Source organism: Chiroxiphia lanceolata, chromosome 3, assembly GCF_009829145.1.
Source record: "Chiroxiphia lanceolata isolate bChiLan1 chromosome 3, bChiLan1.pri, whole genome shotgun sequence".
In the NCBI taxonomy this organism is placed as follows: domain Eukaryota; kingdom Metazoa; phylum Chordata; class Aves; order Passeriformes; family Pipridae; genus Chiroxiphia; species Chiroxiphia lanceolata.
The window spans coordinates 62,388,055-62,408,965 of record NC_045639.1 but is presented as its reverse complement, the minus strand read 5'-3'; the positions used below and the strand labels follow the sequence as shown (position 1 = coordinate 62,408,965).

General features: G+C 41.6%; 1 protein-coding gene across 2 annotated transcripts in view; it reads left to right on the top strand.

Moving 5' to 3' along the window:
- RSPO3 (R-spondin 3) overlaps window positions 1-20,407 on the top strand; it is a 63,529-nt gene extending 43,122 nt beyond the window's left edge. For both annotated transcript variants that reach the window (XM_032681734.1, XM_032681733.1), the window contains exon 6: window positions 19,251-20,407. In XM_032681734.1, the coding sequence (XP_032537625.1) occupies window positions 19,251-19,444 (194 nt within the window). In that variant the 3' untranslated portion in view covers window positions 19,445-20,407. The remainder of the gene's footprint in view (window positions 1-19,250) is intronic.
- The last annotated feature ends 504 nt before the right edge of the window (window positions 20,408-20,911 follow it).

The window sequence follows — 20,911 nt, the reverse complement described above, 5'->3', positions numbered from 1 at the left end:
TAGTCTGCATATTAAGTTCTATTTTTCTTCTTTCTTTCTTTCCCTCACACATTTTTTTTCCTCCTCCAGTGCAGTACACTGTTACTTTTGCCTTTCCACACTTAACACTTTCTTGACTCCTACCCTTCACTGACAGATATTCGTTGAGTCACATGTTTCTTGTAGCCATGTCCATTTGTGTCAAATGGCAAAGAGATGTATTGGAAAAGCATAACAGAGCATAACAGAGCTCTTCAAACCCTGAAAATTATCCTTTCCCTTAATAAATGTGCTCTTGCCAAACACGAGTCCCTTTGGACTGCTGTCTGCAAATGTGTGAGATTGACTTTTACTGGCCGAAAGGCAAATATTCTGAAATTCTGATATTCTGCATACAAAAGTATTTGTGGGGAAGGAATTGCATGTTTTCATGAGTAATTCTGCCAAGAAGAGAATATTCACCACATGACTTTCTGTGGAGTCCCAACTAAACCCCCACAGAGATCAGCCAGTTTTAAGTGCTTTCAGAGAACATGTTCTGATCAGTTTGAAGAGATTAAAAGAACTCATCAAAACTAGTATTAGTTATGAACAAGGAAGACACCTTAGAAATCTGGGTATTATGCAAGCCAATAGATAGATGACATTGGTTACACAGCTGTATCATTGTAAGCAAATAAAATTATATTTCAATTGTTGCTCATACATATATTGAATATTTGCATGTTTGTGGTGTTTAGATGTTCGAAGGACAGAAGAAATGCTAACTGCCTCCCATTCTGTGCAAACACAGACCAGCAAAGGTTCCTGTTCCTGATAGGCAAAAATTCAAGCATTAGAAATGAAGACATGGTGGCATGAAAGTAGAAAAGCATATTTCTTTTTCACTATGAAATGTAGGAATTTACCACCTTGTACGGTCTGAAAGCAGGATATTGTTATGAGAGGAAGAGGGGTAATTTTAGTCAAAATTCAAAAGACTACAACCCCCTGGAGGCAAGGTAGCTTGTCCGTTAATGGCTTGTGCTGTAAGGAGAATAGAGACATTACGCTGTGATTTATTTTTTTTTTAGTTTACAGCAGGAATAAGAGAGAGAGCAGTGTCTTTGAGACGAGGAGCTGAATTCTGGGTGTAGACTGGCAAATAGAAGGGAACTAAGGGAACAGGATTTATTGCTGAACAGTTTTAATAAGCAAGTATATAGTTTGGGTAAATAAAGTAAAATAAATGCTCCTATCTTGTACTACATACATGTGAATATAAAAACGCAGGTTTGATTGAAAAACTTAAGAGAATTGAGATTCATGTCTTTTGTTTCTCTGGACTAGTTCCTCCATCCCTTATTGCTGTACGTCCACATAATGCTTTCAACATAACAATCAGATAATGTCTGAAAAAGTCTTCAGTTGGCTATGCTGTGAGGAAGGAATCCTATCAGGTAACCATCAGATTTCCAAAACCACCACTCAGCTAAAAATCCCCAGCCATTCATCAAGAATTCACTTTAGCTGAAAACAATTTAACTCAGTGTAAACTTAAAATATCAGTCAATAAATTAATTTCACTCATTTAATTTAAGCTCATTGAGTCACCAACCCTAATGTACACACTCTGATGCCACACAGATCCATGTAACAATGGAGCACAGAGGGCTCTGGAGTCTAAATTAAGTTGCCCCTTTAGTATTTCTCACAAAGAAAAGATTCTGCAGTAATTCTGCACCAAATCCTGTTTTAGGGGTATTAACTTCATTAGCAGTCAGCTAAGCCATCCCAGGCAAAACAAATTAAAAACAGTCCCTACTAAAAGAGAAGAAAAGATGTGTAAGTTGCATTACATTTCAAAATGTAGGTGGAAGTACAGTAGTGAAGGAAGTCGTTTGAGATCAGCATGACTTTCCCCACTTTTTTGCTCAAGGTTTTAAACCTTGATATGTAAAATCAGGGTTTCATGATCTTCACAACCAACAGAAATTTCTGCGTAGCCACTTAAGACTTGCATAAGTATCTGCCACATCAGTGTGTTTATTAATGTGGCAATACACCTTTTTTGCCCAAAAATTCTTGACTGCCAGGCCTCTGGAACAGTTGCTTGTGCATTTTGCTGAGTTCTTTTGTCACACTAGACAATCTGAATTTTATATGGATACAACTGATTTTGCCATCTGAGAATTCAGACTAGGAATGACAAGCTGGGACTCCACTGAGCCTCTGTAGGCTTTGCAAGGGTATGATGGGGTTCATTCCATTTAGGCTGGACAGGTAAAAATTGCTTGCTATTGTCAAAACAAGGGTCGTGTTAATGGTGGGGTTAATACTGCACCTAAGATGCTGTAAGACAGATTCTAAGAAGGGCAAAATAATTTGCTTCCTGAAAGTGCCTGTTTCTTTCCAATGATTTTTAAGTAGAGCCTAATATGAGTGATATGGACTTTTAACTGCTAACTTTTAAATTAAAGGGCATATTTTCTCCATCTGTATGCTAATGACTTTGCAACACTGCAAAATCTAAATCAAAGTTCACTCAGACAGACTCTGTAAGCAAGATGAGTGTGTTTTAGGGGATCCATAGATCAGCCACAGTAAAACAAAAATCAGAGTTGAAAAATACTCATGTCCAATACTAATTTCACCAAGTGTTGGCAAAATCAAGGTTAGAGCAGCATTTTGTTGTGTTGATAAACATCTAGTAATTGCTGCACATCTGCTTATTCAAAGGTGGGTTGCCTTTTAGAGAACGAGCTTTGAATAGTCTGTCCCTATGCACTCCACACACGAAAGATAAAAGTCTCCTCCAGTGCAATGGAGGAGTACACACTTCAGTAATTCCTCAGTATACTATTTTGAAACAAATTTTTCTGATAAAAAAAAAAAAAGGAGGAAATTCTGTATATTTCTGGTATTTAGTAATTTTACTTAATCACATTTAAGTCCTAAGCATTGCTATATGGGAAAGTAGGATATTCCAATCACAGCCCATCCCAAAAGTCACATCTTCTCCCTCATGTAGAGCTCAGTGGCCTTTAAAATAAGAGGGCTGGAGCATGTGAGCTGAGGAGACATCACAGTACACAGTTCGCTCGTATAACTGTGAGAGTGTGTCCTGTATGAAGGTCACTAGTGTGGTTATGGTTAATGACCCTACTGAATGGCAGGTCACAGGACTTCTGAAACCTCAAAATGAACACGAAACTAATTACTGCAACCCTGTGTTTACATACTGCATACGCCAATGGGCCCTAACTCTGGCCTTTGCAAGCCCGAGTTACTATAATTGAGGAATCTGTTTTGTGAAGAGTTTGGTTGTTTATTTTCCATTTGTTGCTGCCAAGAGGACTTCTCATTTCCTTTCCTTGCAGGGGTTTTGACTCTTTAACTTTAACACATTTCCAGCCTCCAAGAGTAGGGCTGCTGAGACCAGGAATCTGCTAGTTGCAACATGAAGTGAAATGGCATCCTGGGGATACCCTGAGTGAGGCAGGGCATAGACAGCACAGGGCTGCCCACTGCTGCTGGACAGCAGACAGGGACATGACCTGGAGAAGAAATCTGGGTGAGAAGGGTTCAGAGGGGGAGATAAGGATGAAATGAGTCGAAATGATTTGTGAATCTCAAATAGCTAATATTAAAGGATGTACTTACTCTACAAATCAAGGGCTGAAAAGGTTGGAAAAAGTTATTTTTAACCTCATAGCATTTAAAAGATTTAATCACAGGCAGTTTTTTGAAGTTTTACTAGGTTACTATCTGCAAAGGGAGACATTAAAATCTGAACTAATTAATAATAATATTTTGTTTTGCTACAAGTACATTTATTTTGCTTGTGCTAGTATGAACATTAAATTCTCATCACATCTTCCAGTCGTGACAGACAGGTATGAACCACACAAGCAAGTGGTACATACCAGCTGTGCACCTCTGCACATGTGGTACACTTCACTGCAGACACTGTGTATGCGTGTACCACTCCAAGGTTGTACTCACTGAGTAATATGCATCTTGATGAACAGTCAGGTGAAAATGGCTGTAGCCTGCAGGGTGCTGGGCTGACACTGTCTCTGTGCTCCTCAGAGCATGTTCTCCTTTCTGGCTGCTAGCTCCTCTCTCGCCACCTTCTGCCTCCTCTCTGTCCTGGGGGACTTGGAGTGGGGACGTCACTCAGATGATCTGAGGCCCTCTGGAGTAAGCTATAAAAAATGTGCTGGAATGCTGATGATAAAAAGTATCAACCTTGTATTAACAGGAGTGGTGTCAAAGCTGAGACAGAAGTGTGTAGTCAATTGCTCTCATAAGGGAAGTGAATCAGAAAAAAACTGATTGCATTATTTTATTAAAATGTCAACAATGTGAGAGCAGTCCTCCTCAGATCCCTAAACCAAATAAGGGATAGAAATCAGCTCTTTTTCTTTCTGATCTTCCCTTCTAGCGCCTCTCTGTGCTCCAGAATTGGCTAGTTGACTATATTTTAGATGCCTGAGCTTTGTAGTAAAAACAGATAGAAATACAAACCACCCAAGAACCCTTCTTCCTCTCCCTTCCAAAGTATCCATCAACACCAAATTTCCAGCACCTGCCTAAAGTCTTCCCTCTTCAATAAAAATGTCTGAGATTGAGAGCTCCAGCTCTAGAAGGTGAAATCCACATCCGTGTCTACCCTGCAAAAGACCAGGCAGAGGTCTGCTCCTTGCCCACATGGCCAAGGGCCACCTTCTGGCTTGCAACCAAACTAGCTGGGGCTGTTCCCTCCACAGCAGATTTGACTGGGGAAGAGCACTGCTGCAGGTCAGAGTCCTTAAACAAACTACAAGTTATGTTGTGCAGACATGCAGGGGTCTGCCTAGTCTCTGGCCTTCTTCCCTGGTACAGCTGTACTTAACTGATTCAGCAACTTCATATTTTTGAGTTTCAGGGAGAAGCAAATAGGAAACTGTGACTAGTTTCGTAGGAGAAGCAAATAGGAAACTCTCCCCTCTCAGCACCACAGAGCAGAGACCATGTGCAAAGAGCATATCACTCTCTCTTACCCCACCTCTCTTCCCTCCTCTGCCAGAACATCCTCACATACCCATCTTTCTCTCCACACTGGTCTTCTATCACATCTCACAGCTGATGCTTCCGAAGTCCTTCCCCTAATTTCTAGTGATTTAAGGAGCTCCTTCTGAGGGAGGGACATGTTTGTCACTGCTGGAAGAGAAAATAAGACTCTTCCAGGCTGTGGGCCACAGCAGACTATCTTGATAACTGCTTTCTGCTGACTCTTCAGAAGATCACAGCAAGCTGTTTTCTCACTTTTGGACAATATTACTATAAAGTAAAGGTGAAGGGAGGTGGCTGCTGACAGCAAGGCTCACCTGGCCCTTGCCACCTGGAGATCTAAACCTTTTTACTATTTTGACCTGTCTATCCTGGAAAGAACAAATGCAAGAGAGGAGTTTGATAGCACATCTATCAAATTTAGTCCAAGAATGCAAAACATCTGGAGTATTCGAGCTACAGAGTAAATCAGGCAGTGGATGTTTCGAGTCTAATGGCGACATATTCAGCACTGTTTAATCAGCTAAATCCTGGGCTGTGGAACACTTCCATGTATAGCAATGCTGTTATAACACTGCAATCATGGGCAGCAATGGTACTCATTCATTATTGTGTTACAGCTGTCCTTATTTTAAAGGGCCTGATCCAAGACCCACTGAAATCCCATTGACTTCAGAGTACTGTGGATCTAACCGTAAAGCAGGGATTTTCAGCATTCCTTTGTAACAAAGCGAAAACAAAGGAGCCCTTTTTTGGCTGTTGTTTCTCCTCATCTTTCTGGATATTTGCCTGTTCTTCCCCACCCAGTCAGCTCTGTTTGCTTTTCCCCACCCACGTCTCTGCATCACCAGTCTCGTTGTCTCAGCTCACTCTCCCTGCCAGCTCTGATACCTGATGTAGCCTTTGGTCTGCTTAGGCTACCACCTCCCAGCTCTTCCACCTTCATAAGTTTGAAAACCTTAAGAAGTTAAACACTTGCTGCCATAACTTTCGTTTATAAAGGTCCAAAGGAGCTTCACAACATTCCCAATGAGACGATAACATCCAATATTATTATCAGAGATTGTAAAGAACAGGAGGGAGGTTGTGGGAACCTCTGTCATGGAAGATTTTTAGAAGATTAGACAGACATTCATCAGAGATAGCCTAAGTATAGTAGTTCAGCTTCATAGACTAATAATAAACTGGATAATACTTTGATTAACATTTATAAAATCACTACAAAATTTCCATAATTTTTTTTCTTGTCTGTTGCCTTCTGTAAGACTCCTAGGGAGAGGCAACATACTGCACATTTACAGAGCACAAATCCAAGTATCTCTGTCCGCTGACATCAGGATAAGGCCTCCTGCTGTCTTTACCAACCTCAGATTTTTATTTGGGCCTGAGTCAAAGAACGGAATTCAACTTTCCTTTCATTTTGTCCAGTTTAGTAGTTTGCATTGCTGAGATATCTGCTCATGTTTCTCTTTGCATTCATCAGTTTTGTATCAGTTATAGGAAGCGTACAGGGCTGGATTTTCTTACTAATTCACCAGAGATATGAGCTAGCATCTCTCTGCCAATGAAGGTGTGTATATTTTAAGAGCAGAGGAAGATATGGCCCCTGAGGGACATACTGCTGTATGCTTAGGCCTGAAAAAAAGAGAGCTAATATAAGGACAGATGAAAACAAATATTATTTTCAAGTAATTTTTGTTGAAGTGATTTTGCAGTAGTAAAAAAATTAACAGGGAGAAAAAACCCCAAGATTTATAATTTAAAAATCTGGTGGCCATGTAAAATTCAGAAAAAGTATTTTCTAAATTTTCTGGGTTTAGTTCCTTGAAATCCAAAATGGTAGCAAAAGAATTAAGCAGCGTTCCGTATGAAACATATACAGGTAGTATTAGGGTCAGGATTTGATGAACGTATTTTCTATTGTTGTTTTGGTTTATAAGCAAAATGACCCAGTAATGAAACTTTTCAATTCTAATCTAATCCTCCCCAATATCTATGGCAAACGGTAGCCTCAGCATAAAGATTTACAGCTACAGTTATGTCTCTGCTTTGTTCTTAAGCATGTATTTACTTCTGCCCATTTGCTTTCTGAAATTCTCTCTCATTTGTCATCTGAAGAACTCTGTTTAAAAGGAAAACAGGCTTCGGACATGAAACACAGCTACATTCCTGAAACATGAGATGAACAACCTTTAATTCACGCAACCTTTCATTTACAGTAATGTTTAATGGATGGGCTGGTTTCGTTATAGACAATGCCTCTCCCTGTCATTAGCCTGCAGAAAGGTCTAAAACTCTCAAGCATTTAAAGGAGCTCTGTTTCATGCTCTGTCTTCCCTCTTCCCTCCCCTTCTCCGCTCCCCATCACCCCTTCTGACTGCCCTTGTTCTAAGTGCATAATCTAAATGCTGTACTCTGCAAATTGCACTTATTGCTGGCTTCGAGCTTCGAAGAACCCTTCTGAACACTTTTTATACAAACCTAACAAGGTCAAAGTTGGAAAAATCTCAGCTGGTGGACTTGGATCCCATGAGCTAGTGACCATTTATAATTCATATTAATGAATGGCAGACGACAGATGTTTATTGCCTACGCAGAAATGTGCATTGCTAAACCAGAAGGATTTAGTTTAAATCCAGAGGAACTGACTTTATTTCTCATATGATGTGGGTGGTGGGAGGGAATGCCAGTGGGTGATCCAGCCCCTACTACCTTTAAGCATGCGCAAGGAAATAATATTTCTGTAAAGAATAATCCTGAGCTCTCTATTTGAAGTATGACATTTGGTCCTTCAAACCATTAACTGAAGTAAGGAGGACTCTCTGTCCCTTTCAGTGTCTCTGATTTGCAGCAGTGGTGGTTTTTATGCATAGATCCCAAATCACTTAACAAAATTAAGGATCTCTTCTCTCTGTTTTACACTTGTGGAACCTGAGGAAGTCATATAAAGGCCATATTATAAAGAAAAGAAGTTTTTGTCACTGAGACAAAGGATCACATTCCCAGACACAGCATATTTTTTGTTCCTGGATTTTTTTTCCACAGCGGTCTTAAATTAAACTAAAGCTTCAATGGATAAATCTCTCAAGTTTAAATGTGACACAATGGAAGATGTAATATGGAGATGGAAGAGTCTCTGTGAATACCTCTGAATACTTCAGGCTTAAGGCTGATGGAATCTCTGTTTTCTGTCTGAAAGAAACTCAATCTTTCAGAGTACATAAATTAACTTCTTGGACAAAGAGACATCTTGGGTAGCACTTTCAAAAGTACATGAACAATTTTAAGTTACTTTTTAAAGTTCCTGGCTGAGGTTGGAGTAAGGGTCTATTTGTTCTGAATTCCTTGAACAAAGCATCCTGCTCCTTATTAGTATCTTGCTACAGTATGTGTGCACCAACTATTTCCTGTTTTCTTGCCCCTGAGATTTCTACATTTCTGTACGACAGTCTGTAAATTGTTTCAGAGCATGCCATACCAAACCCTTGCAAAATATTATTGGGTTTAGTGGCTAGAGGTTTGGTCTCTGATGTTATAAAAGAGTGCCTAACAAGTCACTAACAAAAGCAGGTGGTGCTCAGATCTGTAGAAATAGTTAGCAGTTTCTCCTTTTGACTAAAGCAAAAGGTCTTGGAGCAGGCAGGAAAGTGTTTAGTTACTCAGTTTTAAAGAGAAGTATGAACATATTTGCTGATTAATGTGCAGTGGGCTTCTTCATCTGGAGGCAGGAGACAGCTGGAAAGAGAGAGTGCTGGTCCCCACAGTCCCACTTTTCAGAGGCTAGAGAAGGTCCTGACATGTTGCAATATGTTGTTGTACTGAAAATATCACTCACTGAACTTTTGCTTCAGGTTCCTTAGAACCTTTCTGGCATTCCAATAGTTCAGCTCTTGTAACCAGCCCTGATGTATGCGCTGCACACACACCACAGGCACACCTAGGACTGTTACCAATGTACCAGCACTGCTGTGACACTCTTGAGGTACTAGCCAAGCACCAAGCAAAAAACATAAAACATGCCTGCAGCAAGTTCTGCTGAGCTGCCATCACACACTGCCGGTAGAAGCTCTGTGAGATGGGACACAGGTCAGGTGTCCTGGTGAGGTGGATCAGGAGTCACAGACCTTCCTTAGCACTTTGAGGGTGCCCTCTGTCATGAGAGGCTGCTTTCTCATCTCAATGGGGGCTGCATCTCCTCTAGCCTTTGGGCCATGCGACTGCGTCCGTATCCAACCTAAATGGCATAGCAGTCAGTTTATAAAGTATACTAAGTGAAGTGGACTCCAGTGATGTGCTGCCACATGGCATAATCATTCACATTCCACTTCAGGCTACTCAAAAAGCCGGCAGCTCACTTCAGTGTGCAAAGCTGTGTTACTACAAAAAGCTCTAAATGCACAGTTCATCCTCAGGGATTTAAAAAGAATAAACTTATCACATTTTTGGAAAAAAAAGAAGAAGACGACAGCCTGGATAAAATTTACATGAACAATTCATATCTGTGATTCGTGTTAAGTTGAAAACTTACAGGCAATGTTAAAATATTTACATTCAATTTTTTTTTCATGCATATCCTCCATGACACCTACTTAGATTATTAGTCATCACATTTCCCAGAAACTTGCTGATTTCTACGAAGTCCCATTAGAAAGTAGGCAGGCTTTTGAAATAATTTTGTCTTTTTCTTAGATTTCTGCCTAATATCCTGGCAGTTTGTCCATTGGGTTGACCTCTGGCAACCCACCTGGCAGGCTGACAAAAACTCAGCAGCCTGAAAACCTGATATGCCTTTGACAACTTGGTCCTCCCGAGCTTCCTAGGGCTACGTTCTGAATCCTTTTGGCATAAAAATTTCCTGAGCCTTTTTCAGAGACAGCCCAAGAGTCTTGGTGACCCCAATGTCCTTTTCCACAAGCGTCTCTGTACATGGCAAACTGCTAGGTATTCTCTCAATAGGTGAGAAAAATTCTTCAGAGGCATATGGACACGGTCAAAGTGAAATCTCATGTCATGTTTTTTCAGAGAGGACCTTTAGATGGTCTTATCTGAATGAAATTTAGAAACCTGACCTGTCATTTTAATCAGCATGAAAATGTATGTGGACATATTTGCACTACTTTGAGAGGGGAGGATCAATGCTTTGACCAGTGGAAATAGCACACACACATTGGAGACACAAAACAGAAAGAGACAGTCAACTTTCAACACCTTGATTTGAAAAGTATCCTTGAAAACAAATTCTCCCTTCATTTACACCAGACACCAACCTTGGTGACCTCCATGTGTTTGAGCAAGTACAACGGAGAGCAGAATCCAGCCTCCGGCGAATTTAAGTAATAGCACCCGGTTCTGTGTGCTGATGGTTTTGATGAGTGGATCCATCAGGAGTTGTTGTCCCCTTGCATGTTACCTGCTGCTGACAGTCTGATCCAGCCATCTGGCTGGCCTGAGTTACCTGTGGGACGCGCAGGGACTCCCATCTACCTGTCAGCAGAGGTGTCACCACAGGCAGAAACACAAACAAACTATGCTCAGAGAGGAGTGGACAAGTGAACCGTATCGAGAGGGGCCAGAGCTGCATCCTGTTGACTCCTGATCTTCCTCTACCTTCCTGGCATATCAGGAAGCTTAAGGAAATGTAAGGAGGAGGTTCTAGGGGGAGTGTATAACTGCTCTTATATCAGCAAATGAAATGGTGCAAGATGCCCAGGCTCCCTGGTCCTGGTGTGTACTACCAGGGCAGGAACTGCTGGCCTGGCCCAAGTGTTGGAGTCAGCACTTGCAAATTCCCTCCAGGATCTGTACTCAACCATCAGTATAGACCAGCTCTGAGCTATGATCACTTATGAAAAAGGGCATTCTTAGGGATGCATCCAGACATTGGTGTCTTATAAGTATCATCTGAATTAGCAGGTTACATTAAGGCAATCAGTGTAAGTAAAGCCAAGGAAAACATTTTTTCTCATTTATTCCTTGCTTCAGAGCACTTCAAGCACAAATTTGAGTACTGAAGAAACAAGTTTCTTTGTGTGTTTTCGCCTTTTTACTACTGTACTAGAAAGACTTCAAATGTCTGCTGAGGCATTAGCATCTGTCTCTTATCATGTATAACTTTTCTTGATTATTTCTAGAGCAGCAGACTAAACATGCAGATCTGACATAATGCAGCATCACATTTTTATTTCTGGTTTGTTCAAAAGCCTGCACCAGCTGAACTAAGTCTCTAAAAAGGACTATATTTATGACCTCAATCCAAGTTAACAGAAGGGCTTGAATTATTGGTGCCTTAAAGGAAAACAAGCTATTAGAGATTCCTCCCAGTATTCTGATGCTCTAATGACAGGGTGAGGGCTTTTGGTACCAATCACTCTTATTCCAAACCTTTGTATTTGCACCTGATTCTAATAGTCTTCAAAGAGGCCTATCAAGTGGATTTGGACACTCATGTACCTTTTTGCCACTTTTAGTAGAGCTGTAAAAACCAAATCCCATTCAGAAGTCACTGTTAAAAGTCTCAAGGCAGAAAATGCCCGTTTCGTAAATACTGGCATGGTGTATGTCACTTCCTGTCTGAAGCAATGGGGAGTGATTTTCTGCTCTGTTAAATAGCCATTACTTTCCTCTCTTTGGAAGCTGTGTTCAAACTTTATAAGCTGTGGGTTCTTATAAGATGAAAACTGTTATGTAATTACAAAATTGCTGTTGTTAGAACATTAGTCCTGATTAAAACAAGGCTGCTAACAAATTCCCTCAGTCCCAACAGACAAGTGAGGAGGAAACAGTAAACAGAACTCATTATAGCAATCCTCCTCCTCTGGCTGCTTCTTTGACTGGCAGATATTCTTCTATTTTCAGGCACTGGCAATGTCATTTCTATGGTACGGGAAAGGCAGAACCAACCCGTTTGCAAAGACGACATCACACGCCAGAGACTTTTCATAAGCCTTGCTTATGAGCTCATGAGCATAGCAGTGTCATTTCCCAAGCAGCCCACATAAGAAAAGATCTCTTCTGACTGCCCATGCACCTAACAGGATACAACTTTATACTTATTTCCTACAGCAGCAAAACCTGACATCTCCTGTCTTGGCGTAGCTAATCTGCTCAGCCTCCTCCCATTCCTCTCTGCCCACTTTATGCAAATGGCTGTGGCAAAGGCCTGAGCTATTTCTGTAACTGGAAACAACATTCTCATTCCCACTAATGTGCCCGTTTCAGCACTGTTCTCTTCTTGCAAGAACAAGCTAGCACACACAATGTAAATAAGAATATTTTTCAAGTGAATGCAGTCTAGTAGTCCAGATCCTATTTTCAGAGGCAAGTGAACCTCAAGGATCACAAGTCTCATACAAAGACATCTGAAGTCTACATCTAGAGAAGCATTTCCATTTTTAAAAGGAGGTAGAACATGTAAGTACAAGTTAGTCACCAAGTCCCCTAATGCAGTTGCTCAAGCATAAGTGTTGATAGCATTTGAGGCATAGAATCATAGAATCACAGAATGGTTTGGGTTGGAAGGGACCTTAAATATCATCTAGTTCCAAGCCCTCTGCCTTGGGCAGGGACATCTTCCACTAGATCAGGTTGCTCAAAGTCCCACCCAACACGGCCTCAAACACTTCCAGGGATGGGGCATCCACAGCTTCTCTGGAAAACCTGTTCCAGAATTTCTTCCTAATATCTAATCTAAACCTACTGTCTTTCAGTTTAAAGCCATTCTGCATTGTTCTGTCACAACATGACCTTGTAAAAAGTCTCTTTCCATCTTTATTGTAGGCTCCCTTCAGGTAGCAGAAGGCTACGGTTATGTTACCCTGAAGCCTTCTCTTTTCCAAGCTGAACAATCCGAATTCTCTCAGCTTTTCCTCACAGGAGAGCTGCTCCATCCCTCTAATCATCTTGGTGGGCCTCCCCTGGACTCACTCCAACAGGTCGATATCCTTCCTGTGCCTGGGACTCCAGAGCTGGATGCAGTGCTCCAGATGGGGTCTTATAAGAGTTGAGTAAGTAGAGGGACAGAATCTCCTCCCTCAACCTGCTGGCCACACTGCTTTTGATGAAGCCCAGGATACAACTGGCTTTCTGGGATGCAAGTGCACATTGCCAGCTCATGTCCAGCCTTTCATCCACCAGCACTCCCAAGTCCTTCTCAGCAGGGCTCCTCTCCATCTTTCATTCTCCAGCCTGTATTGACACTGGGAGTTGCCCCAACCCAGGTGCAGCACCTTGCTCTTGATCTTGTTAAACCTCATGAGATTCCCATTGGCCCTCTTGTTGAGCTTGTTCAGGTATCTTGAATTTTCTAAGATCACCACTGTGATCTTAGATATGATACATGCTTTAAGTTCTATATCCATCTGGACTGGTATGGGAAGCCATTGTTCAGCATGATGATAGCCTGCATGCATCTCAACAGCAGGAGAACATAGGTTTGGCCAAGTTAATTGCTCTTTGAATGCCTTTTGACTTTAGCTCTGTTAAAATTTTTACCTATATTCTCTTCAGCAGTTCGGTCGTCTTTGGGAGAAAGTAAGGCCAAGAAATGCACTTAGGTAACCACTCTGGTTACCTGGAAATCTAGTGATTGTAAAATAGGGCCCCAGTAGCTAGGAAAAAACCAAAAAGATTGGTGTTAAGAAAGTTATGCTGTTTAAACTTCAAAAAGATTTAACAAATTAATCAGCCACTTGTGGCTTGAGAATGAAAGCAGAATGTCCATTGCATCACTGGGTAGATGGGCATTTGGAGGCTTGTTATCCTAGCAAGTAGTGTGAGTACATGCTACAGGCTGTGTTCCAGAAAAAAAAAGTGTCACTTTTTTTTGAAAATGAGAATGATCCACTCATTTGCATAATATGGCATGACTGTATTGTAGACAGAGCTATAGTGAGTTTAGAGCTTAAGGCACGCTCATCTTCCTGGAATCATTGCTCAGCACATGCCGTGCTGTTGTTGTCAAGGTCACATCATGATGAAAGTGTGATGGACTTCTAGTGTAAGAGGACTAAAAATGTCTCTGAGAAGGGTATGGGCAGGTGGGAAGGAGATCGACACAGCATGGTGGTGCTTAACCTTCAAACTTTGTCCTTGTACCCTGTGGGGTACACAGGGATTGGGGTACTGGTACTGGAGCACCGGTGCTGACAGTGCTCCTACAGCCAGGAAAGCGCCAAGAGGCGAGACAAGGCTGTGAAGGGTATGCAAGAACACTGTGTGTCCCATTACAGCAGTGGCTCGTGGTCTTTTGTTACAGCTCTTCAGCTTATTACAGTGTAGTGGGGAGGCTTTTGTGGTCTGTGGTGACAGGCACAGTAGAAGCACCAGTGCCCTTCCAGAGCAGGGACTATTACATCAGTGCCTGCAACCCCAACAGGCACAGTTCCATGACTCCTCTCGCTCCGTCTGCTCTCCCAGGCCAAATTTCTTCATGGGAGTGATGCAATCATCCCAAATGTCTGATGCCAGATTCTCATCCCTCTGGGTTTTCCATGAGGCCTACCCTGTAACACCCCCTCCATCAAAGCGAAGCAGTTTGCACAGTTAGATTTTAAGCCTTCCTGTGGTGGTTTGGGGTTCCAGTGCCCACAGAAGGGAGAAGTGAACAAATATGCTGCACTGAGTTCCCTGTAATAATTACAGTTGAATATAACAGGTGGGACTAAGTGACAATGCCTAAAGTAGATGAAATCTGTCATCTGTGGTAGTTAATCCACACCAGTCATGATTTTCTAAGTAAATCTCTGTCACATAGTGATCTTGAGTACCAAGGTCTCCCAAGTCATGACCAACACCTCCTCCCTGTAATCCATAAAATACAGCTATAGATCTAGTGGAAACACCACATCTGACGAGATAATACAAAGGCTTCTCTGAAATACCCTAGTTTGCATACTTATTGATGTATTCAGGCATGGATTGCATAAATACAGATGCAGGAGTTTATCTGACCAGGGGCTACAAATTAGATTAACAAGAATTCAGCACCTTGAATCTGATTTGACGTGTAATTATAGTGTCACCTGAATTAATTTCATGTCTGCGTTTAATTTGAACTACTGTATTTCTCAAAGTTATAGCAAGTCTCTACATTTTCTTCAATATACAAATTTGCTATTATTAGAAGCAGCAAAGTATCTCCTATGCACCAGAAAACTCTTTGGACAGTCCCTGCAGACTAATTCTTCCAGTGGTCTGTACAAAATTTCGGTTCTGGAATAAAAGCTATTCTAATGCCAAATAATTACTGTGTTGTAATACATATTGGAAGTATTTTATATTTGCTATACAATAGTTGTAGTACATAGTATCAGACAAGTATTAGAATCTCATGAATCCACATCTTCATAAGCATAACATTCTCTTGGAAAATGTTTCATTATCTCCTGTCTAAAAAGACTTATCCTAATTTTTTATTATTTATCTATTTGTTTTGAAAGGGTTTATTGAATCCATAAGAAGAAACAGACAACAGTAGTGTTAGCGCATCACTGTAAGAATTCTGTAACCCACCAGGAAAGTACGATATTCCCATGCTGTGGCAGAACACGCCGCCGTCTTTTAACATCCCCTTCCTGGCCGACTGAAAAAAGTTCACCCGCAGGCAACGTAAAGCAAAGACAGACGGTGCAACGGCAGAGCCAGCGCGGAGGAAGGGCACGGGGCGGGAAAAGCTCCTCGCTGGCTCCCGAGAGCGGGACGCGAGGCCGTGCCCGACCTCAGGCTGCGCCCCGGCCGCGGGCACCGCCCCCACCCGCGGCCCCGCTCCTGGCGCGGTCCCGCGGCGCCCCCGCGCGGGCGGCACAGGCACTGCTCCCAGCGGGAGACTCCCTAGCGGCAGCGTGGCCCAGGGAAAAGGCACCGGTACATACACAGGCATACAGCTTTATGCATAATATGTTACATGTTTAAGCCCATGCTGGCCTTTCCTTGTCTTCTTCTTCAAAGGCAAAGCAGTTCACAGAATCATAGAATGATTTGGGTTGGAAGAGGCTTAAAGATCACCCAGCTCCAACCTCGCTGCCATGGACAGGGACACCTTCCACTAGACCAGGGTGCTCAAAGCCCCATCTAACCTGGCCTTCAACACTTGCAGGGGTGGGGTGTTCACAGTTTCTCTGGGCAACTTGTTTCAATGTTTCACCACCTTCACAACAAAGAATTTCCTCCTAACATCTAATCTCTTCTCTTTTAGTTTCAAACCACTCTCCCTATCATTTATCTTCCCATGTAAAGAGTCATTCTTCATCTTTTTTTATAAGCTCTCTTTAAGTACTGAGAGATCATCTTTTATTCAGAGATGAGCTTGTAAACATAATTTCCCATGTAATTTTTGCACTTTTCATTTCACAGATAGCCAATGAATTTCCACAGCTTCTGGTGTCCAGATCAATGTGCTGCTATGAAGTGGGTGTCAGCAAGTAGTAGAAAGATTTAAAAAAATATTCAGGAACAAGTCTCTTGGGAGAAGAGAGCAGGGATATGAACAGGGAGGGAGATGTACACAAGAATGTGGCTCCAGCTACACCCCAGTTCTAGCAGATAACCGCTGATAGAATCTTCCCTTGGGTCTAAACTGAACAAAGGACTGATTGGAAATAACATTATACTGTCATATAAAAATTCCCATTTTTAAAAACAGGAAAGGAACTGAAGAACCAGCAAAGATGCACCTTCTGTGCTTTACTGCATTACCAGAGCAGCATAGGCCTTGAGGGCAGATCTTTTCAGAAACGGCAACAGCATGGAGGTGGTAGCATTAAATCATGTACAGATTTTCACAGAGGAGTCCAAACTAGCTATCTTCAGAGTACAAGAGAATTAAGACTCAGTTTTAAGTGTTTTCCAGAAATCAGTTTTCCTTGTCCTTTTTAAAGACACCAGTGATTAAAACATCAACAGCGAAGCCATGCCTAGGTAAGTCTCTAGCTAGAGATATATGATTCTTAGTATATTCACATACATACATATAAATATATATATCCTGGTCCACGACTGAAAGGGAAATCATTACATGTCAGTCTAACACACTTAGAGAACTGTGGCTGGGAAGTCACAGCTGAATGATTTTGGCTAATCACCAAGTGAGCAATGTCAAACACTGAATGTCTGGACAGTTTCCATTCAAATAACATTTTATCTTGGGTCAACTGTATTTACAAACCACTGGAATGAAATCCCTTATTATTATCCCTTAGTAAGAGACGTTATTACAGCTGGGTAAGATGCAAGCTCACTTCTGCATGGAGCAATCCCAGTTCTCCCAGTGGCTGGTAGCTCTCACTGAGCCTCCTGTGTCCATTCTGCAGGTCTCGCCTGCTCATCTCTATGCAACTTATATGGCACTGACAAACTAAGAGAGGGATCCTGCAGGTGTGTAGGTGTATATTCAGGTAATCTCTGACTGGTTCCCTAAAATTTAAGGTGTCATTTTACATTTAAAGCCTTACTGCATGTTTCAGAAACAACAGACAATAAAAGCAGATATTTGTCCCTATTTGACTTAATGTGTGCATCTAAACCTTCCCTTGCTCTCTGATCCCAGTGGTGGTAAGGAATGGACGAGCTGTAAAATAATCCCATAGACCTACACAACAAGAAGAGGATACAGCATATTCTCACATCTTAGTCTTGCTCTTTGCTTTCTGCCTTCTCTTCACCTCCTCTGAATCTCTCTCTCTTTACCTGACTAGTACCTCATTGGATGGTTATCTGTTCTTAGAACAAAGCCACTGCCCCTGCACCTACTCCTCCATTGTGACATATTCCCATAGAGCCCAAAAAGGTAACAAAAAATCAAATCAAAAAAGCTTTGGTTTTGAGGCTGGAATGGGCACAATTCCCTGCATTCAGAACCCTCAACAGGAAGATCACCGGATTTGAGTAACTTGCCCAACATCGGTGTAGGAAAGCCTCGATTATGTCTGTTGATATTTAAAAGCAAAAAGTATTTTTTTTATGTAACAAAGAGGGATAGATTCTTTTTCGAGTATCATTATTAGGCTATCATAAAAGAGAGTTTGGCCAGAATCTTTTCAATACTTGACTAGAAGTTTCTCCATGTAAGGAGGCGTATGGGTCAGTACGACATTCTGCCATGAAAGTCTCAGGCAAGCTTGCCTTTGAAGATATTACTGGGATCTATCTAACCACAGGTGAATTTCAGCTGCATAGCACAGTAGATAAACCAGTTCCACACTTTAAAAAAACAAACTAATCTCTTTTAGGCTTGTGTGTACATACAAGTTCAATTCAGTGTCATTCCTGCATTGGTTTGTAAAGAAAATAGGAGGAATAGAATCATAAAAGCACAGAAATGTTTGGGTTGGACAGGACCTTTGAACATCATCTAGTTCCAACCACTCCCTGCTGTGGGTAGGCACATCTTTTGCTAGATCAGATCGCTCAAAGCGTGACCTTGAACATTTCCAGTGATGAGGTATCCACAACTTCTGTGGGCAACCTGTTCTGGTGCCGCACCACACTCAGTATAAAGAATACATGTAAGCATAAATGCACTCTGTAATGTCATCTCCACAGCCAATATACAAAGTTTTAATGTCCCTAAGGGGACGGGATGCTTTACTGCAGAGGTCTGTAGCAGTAACAAAATCCTCAACATCTCATGTTTGCAAGTATTTAAAGCAATAAAGTACTTGACAACCTAATTTTCTAACAATGGTCTAAAGCTTGACTTGAGACTTGGAACACCATATTTTAGTCTGAAGACAGTCAGATACTCACATACCTGTGCTGGAGCTGACACTTTTTCATGGGATTTATGCTGCAATAACAAAAATCCCATGGGATGTGGGTGTGGTGGAGGTTAAGGCAGGGGAGAGGCACAGATGCTGAGTTTTGACAGTGAAGGGAAGTCACAAAATTGCTAACTTTCATGCTATCTGGCTTCAACCATTGATGTCCACAAACTAGCCAGTGGTGTTTTTTTGGAGTTATGCTCCTGAATGTGGGAGGCAGGCATGTATGAGATACTTATACCAGCTCTAAAGCACTGGGACTACCCAGGGAGCTCTCAGCTCTTTGCTCAGAGTCAGACTGATGGGAGGTACTAGTCCAGTGGCCAAATTTAGTGGTTTGATGAAGAGTTGGGCACTTCCAAATACTAATACTAGTGTCCAGCTCCTAACAGGAGCTTTGCTGTAGTCCAGCTCCGCAAAGCGAGAGACTCAGAAATTGCAACAGCCTGAGTAAACCTTCTAATGTGCCATCATTTTTTTCAGGGAAAAAAAATAGGGAGGAGAAGAGAAAAAAGTCCAACAAAGATGAAAGCAAGGAGACAAGACAGGAAAGCAAAGGTCGAGCAGCCCGAAGACAAAACCGAGAACAGAGGGAAAACAACAACAAAACCCAGCCGAAGAAAAGAAAAGCCCCAAATAAAGAACAGGACCTGGCACCTGTTGACACTGCACATTAACAGCCCTCCATGATTGTTTAAGTCTTATGATGCTGCTATCTCTACCAGATCGCCCTGACAGGTGTTGCAACCATTCAGGCCGCAAATGGACAATGCTACCAGTTATTATTAAACTTTAAACAACATTCCAAATACTTCCTATATTCTCCAAGCAACCATAGTTTATTAAAGATTGACATGAGCCAAGGAAAATGAAATCTAAAGATGGGATACTTTAAAACTGTTATATTATATGCTTCCGTGCATCTGTAAAAGGCAATTAAGAAATTTTGTATATATTAATAATAGGGTATAAAATATAGCAATATAATAATGAATTACATTCAGATGAACAATGTTCTTTTTCTTTGTAAAATATTTTTCAAGTTATTGTTTAAGTATGAGGCAAGAGATATGTCTAAATCAAAGACAAAAATCGTATCCCTTCATATATTGTACATAAATATTAAGAGAAGGAGGAAAATGTTTCTGAAGAGCCAGTAGGAGCCCAAGGTTTTATAAGCTCTAGTGGAGCAGGATGGGATTGCCCTGTGGTTCCCAGGTCCATGCTTCAGACATCAGTGAGAAACATCAGGGGAAAGCCAGTAAGGCTTCACTAGCTGAGGGAGAAGAAGCAGAAACATCTGCAGCTTTGAAGATTGAATCCCTGAGGCAGAAGGCAATTCAATCTCTGAGGCAGAAGGCAACTGAGCTGAGCTTGAACAGTGCTCTTATCTGTGGGACAACACAATGTTTTCTGGTCTAAACAGTGGTACCGTGTGTGCTGTTTTATGCTTTTTATACCTACGTGTAACTTAAGTCTACATTTCAAATCTTCTGGTGAATGACAAATCGTATTTGTAGGAGACAATGTTGAGTTAATAAAAAACAGAAAAGTAGATCATGTAAGTATGTTTTTCACAGTGATGGTGTCACTTTTTCTACTGGGGGAGGGAATCATTTCATAGCTTCACAGAGAGAAGAGGACACAACTTACATCCACAACGTGTATCTAGCGAGAGTATCCATGATAATAAATCTATAGAAGTATAGAAATGACGAACTTCTGTCCAACTTTACTTAAATTCTTATTCTAGTTCTTTTCTCTTACACAGCAGAGGTGAAAATCTGCACTTCTCAGAGGACAAACCAAACCCTGTGGTACCATTCTGGGTATATTCGTGGCTAGAATGGCCCATGAGTGAAGCACAGGCTACGCTATTATACTGACTCACTGCTCAGAAACGGATTTACCCTTTACAGAAATATGTTGAGGAACCTATATACCTCACAGAATGTGTTTTGTTGCCATGCTCTGCCCAAGGACAGCTGTCATAGGGGTAACAGCCTGTCCACTGTGGTGTGTGGACTAGAACAGGTGGCAGTCGAACCTTCCCAGCCAGTTCTTGTCCCTGTTCACTATTTCTGTTTCTCAGACTGAGTTGGACCTTAAAAAAGACACTGCCCAACACCGAAGCCTGTCTCTCA